This window comes from Fulmarus glacialis, unplaced genomic scaffold (assembly GCF_000690835.1).
Source record: "Fulmarus glacialis isolate BGI_N327 unplaced genomic scaffold, ASM69083v1 scaffold32452, whole genome shotgun sequence".
NCBI classification, from domain to species: domain Eukaryota; kingdom Metazoa; phylum Chordata; class Aves; order Procellariiformes; family Procellariidae; genus Fulmarus; species Fulmarus glacialis.
This window is the reverse complement of record NW_009196459.1, coordinates 12,970-15,427: the sequence shown is the minus strand read 5'-3', so window position 1 is coordinate 15,427 and position 2,458 is coordinate 12,970. Positions and strand designations below refer to the sequence as shown.

At 60.5% G+C, this 2,458-nt stretch overlaps 1 protein-coding gene across 2 annotated transcripts in view; it reads left to right on the top strand.

Annotated features, from left to right (window-relative positions):
- Positions 1-622: 622 nt before the first annotated feature.
- Positions 623-2,458, top strand: part of DLG3 (discs, large homolog 3 (Drosophila)) — a 14,805-nt gene continuing 12,969 nt past the window's right edge. For both annotated transcript variants that reach the window (XM_009572202.1, XM_009572201.1), the window contains exon 1: positions 623-732. In XM_009572202.1, coding sequence (XP_009570497.1) covers positions 662-732 — 71 coding nt within the window. In that variant the 5' untranslated portion in view covers positions 623-661. The remainder of the gene's footprint in view (positions 733-2,458) is intronic.

The following is a 2,458-nucleotide window of genomic DNA, read 5'->3' as shown; positions in this document are numbered from 1 at the left end:
GGAGGGTCCCCGAGCTCCTCCTGTGGGTCTCTGCTGCCGGGATGTATGAGCAGAAGGTGAATTCCTCCTCCCTGCTCCCCTTCCATGGGCGGGGGCTGTGCTTTGCCTCCCCCTTCCCCATGACTGCTGGGGAGAAGGGCTCTGCTGCCGGCAGAGCGGTGGGTGGGGTCCCCCTGATGGCTGCAGTTGTGCCTTGTTGCTCCAGCCAGTGGGTGATGGTCTGCTGGAGGGGCTCTCTTTCTTTGCACAGTTTGAACTGCTCTGTAGGTCAGCAGCTTGCTAAGTCCTGCCCAGCCGTTCCCTCGCTGAGCTGCAGCTCAGTAGCGGTGGAGGTCTCAGCAGCCCTTGCCTGAGCTGCCTGTGCTGGAGCTTGAGGTGGGTTTGGGAGCAGCCAGTGCCCTGCCTGCTCCAGGTGCCCTGCCTGGACTCCCGCAGGGTGCTGCAGCCTATTCAGCTTCGTCCTCCCTCGTGTGCAGGGACGGACAGGCTCATGTGCAAGATGCCCCACAGACAGGCTGTCATTGCCTCTCTCGGTGCTTACCAGTTGCGCCCTGCTCGGTGTGGGGGAGTGGCTCAGGGGCAGCTCCTACCTGCACTGACCACCTCTCTCCCCGCAGAATACAGCCGCTTCGAGTCAAAGATCCACGACCTGAGAGAGCAGATGATGAACAGCAGCATGAGCTCTGGCTCCGGCTCACTCCGGACAAGCGAGAAGAGATCTCTTTATGTCCGGTAAGGCTCAGCCTCCCCTGCCTGCCCCCTTGCTCCAGGCAGCCAGAGGCAGGTGGGATGGGTATATCCCCTAGTGCGGGATGCAGGGTGGGACAGTTTAGGGTAGGACAGTTCAGCGTGGGCCACGCAGCACCTCTGTGGATGGGTGTTTTGGAGGCCAAGGAAGCAAGTATGATGGATGCATCATGAAGCCCCAGCTTTTGCACTGATTTGCCAGGGCTGGGTGCTCTGCACTTGAGTGCCTCTTCTGAGGGCTGCTTTGGAAAGCATTGGTGTCTCTACAGAGCCCTGGGTGGCTGCTGGCCAGGCCAACCCACTGGGGACCACTGGGAAACAGGGAAATGCCAGGCATCTAGCGCCGCTTCTGCCCTGGGCAGCTCAGGGCAGCATTCAGGGCACTCTCCTCAAACCACTCCTTGCTAACAGGCTTCTCCCTGTCTCCTCCCGCCATTCCTGTGGCAGGATCTGGCTGGAGGGGAGATGAGCTCTTAGGAGGATTATTGCTCTGAGCCCTCGACGTGCTTTTGGTCCAGAGCCAGGCACGAGGCAGGCAGGGGTTAAGCAGCCATGCAGCTCTAACTGGCAAGTCCTGTGCCGCCAGGGCAGTCCCTGCGCGCTGCCTGCCTCCTGCCACCTCCTGCCTGCCACAGCGCGAGTGGGGTGACAGCTAATGAGTAATTTTAACTTGGTAATTAAAATAATCCTGTAAATCCTCACCCTGCACAGCCTGTTGCAGGTGGGGGCTGGCAGGAACAGGGGATGCTTCTCCTTTCCTGTGGGAAGGATGACAAGGGCCGAGGCTGCATCATCCTCAACCTGCATCTCCCACTGCATGGCTGCTCCATGCAGAGGGGCTTCAGGCTGTTGCTGGATCCAGTGCAAGCCTGGCCTGGCAGGAGGGGAGAGCTGCAGCTCTGGGTTCCTGCAATTCACGCCTTCCTGTGAAGCTCTGCAGGCATCTTGCTTGATTTAGCATCTTGGGGCTCTGTGCTGGGGATGTGCAATGAGCCAGGCGCCGTGTTGAATAAACATCTTCTGGCTAGTCCTGCCCTTGCTCCCCTACTGCTCCATGGACACCCTGTGGGCAGAGCAGGGTTTAGGCTGGGTCCAGTTTCAGTTGAACCTGTGAGTCTCCTGTTCCCTGCCTGGATAGATGCTGCATGTATCGGGGCATGCCTGCGAGCCAGAGAGCTCCCCACTGCCTCTGGGCTGCTTGTATCATCTCGCATCTCTTGATGCATCCCTCCACGTGGCTTTGGTGGCCTCTGCAGTGCTGTGTCCCCTCACATACACCCAGGTGGCTTCAGACGGGAGCTGGGCAGTGCTTTGCTGTGAGGGTGATCCCAGGGGAGAGCTTTCCCCCAGCATGGCCCTTCCCGACCCTCCCCAGCTCTGGTGGCCACGCACCCCGCAAATGTGCTTGCGAGAGCCACCGGGCGCCCGGGCTGCCCCAGCCCTTCTGGGTGGGGTAGTTTCGAGCGCAGTTTACCCGAAACCAGCTGAGCTGCTGCGCTGTGGACAGAACATCAATTACAGGACTTGCTACCCAACTACTTGAGTCAGCCCTGTGAGGCTGCATTGCACCCTGCATGCTCTTGATGGGGCCGGAGCCGGACACCTGGGTGCGTGCCAGAGCCGATTTGGGGGTGCCAGCGTTCGCCACGTATTTCAGAGCTGCAGCTGTACAGCGCAGGCAGGGGCAAGGCCGGGTCGTGCGCGGCCTGCC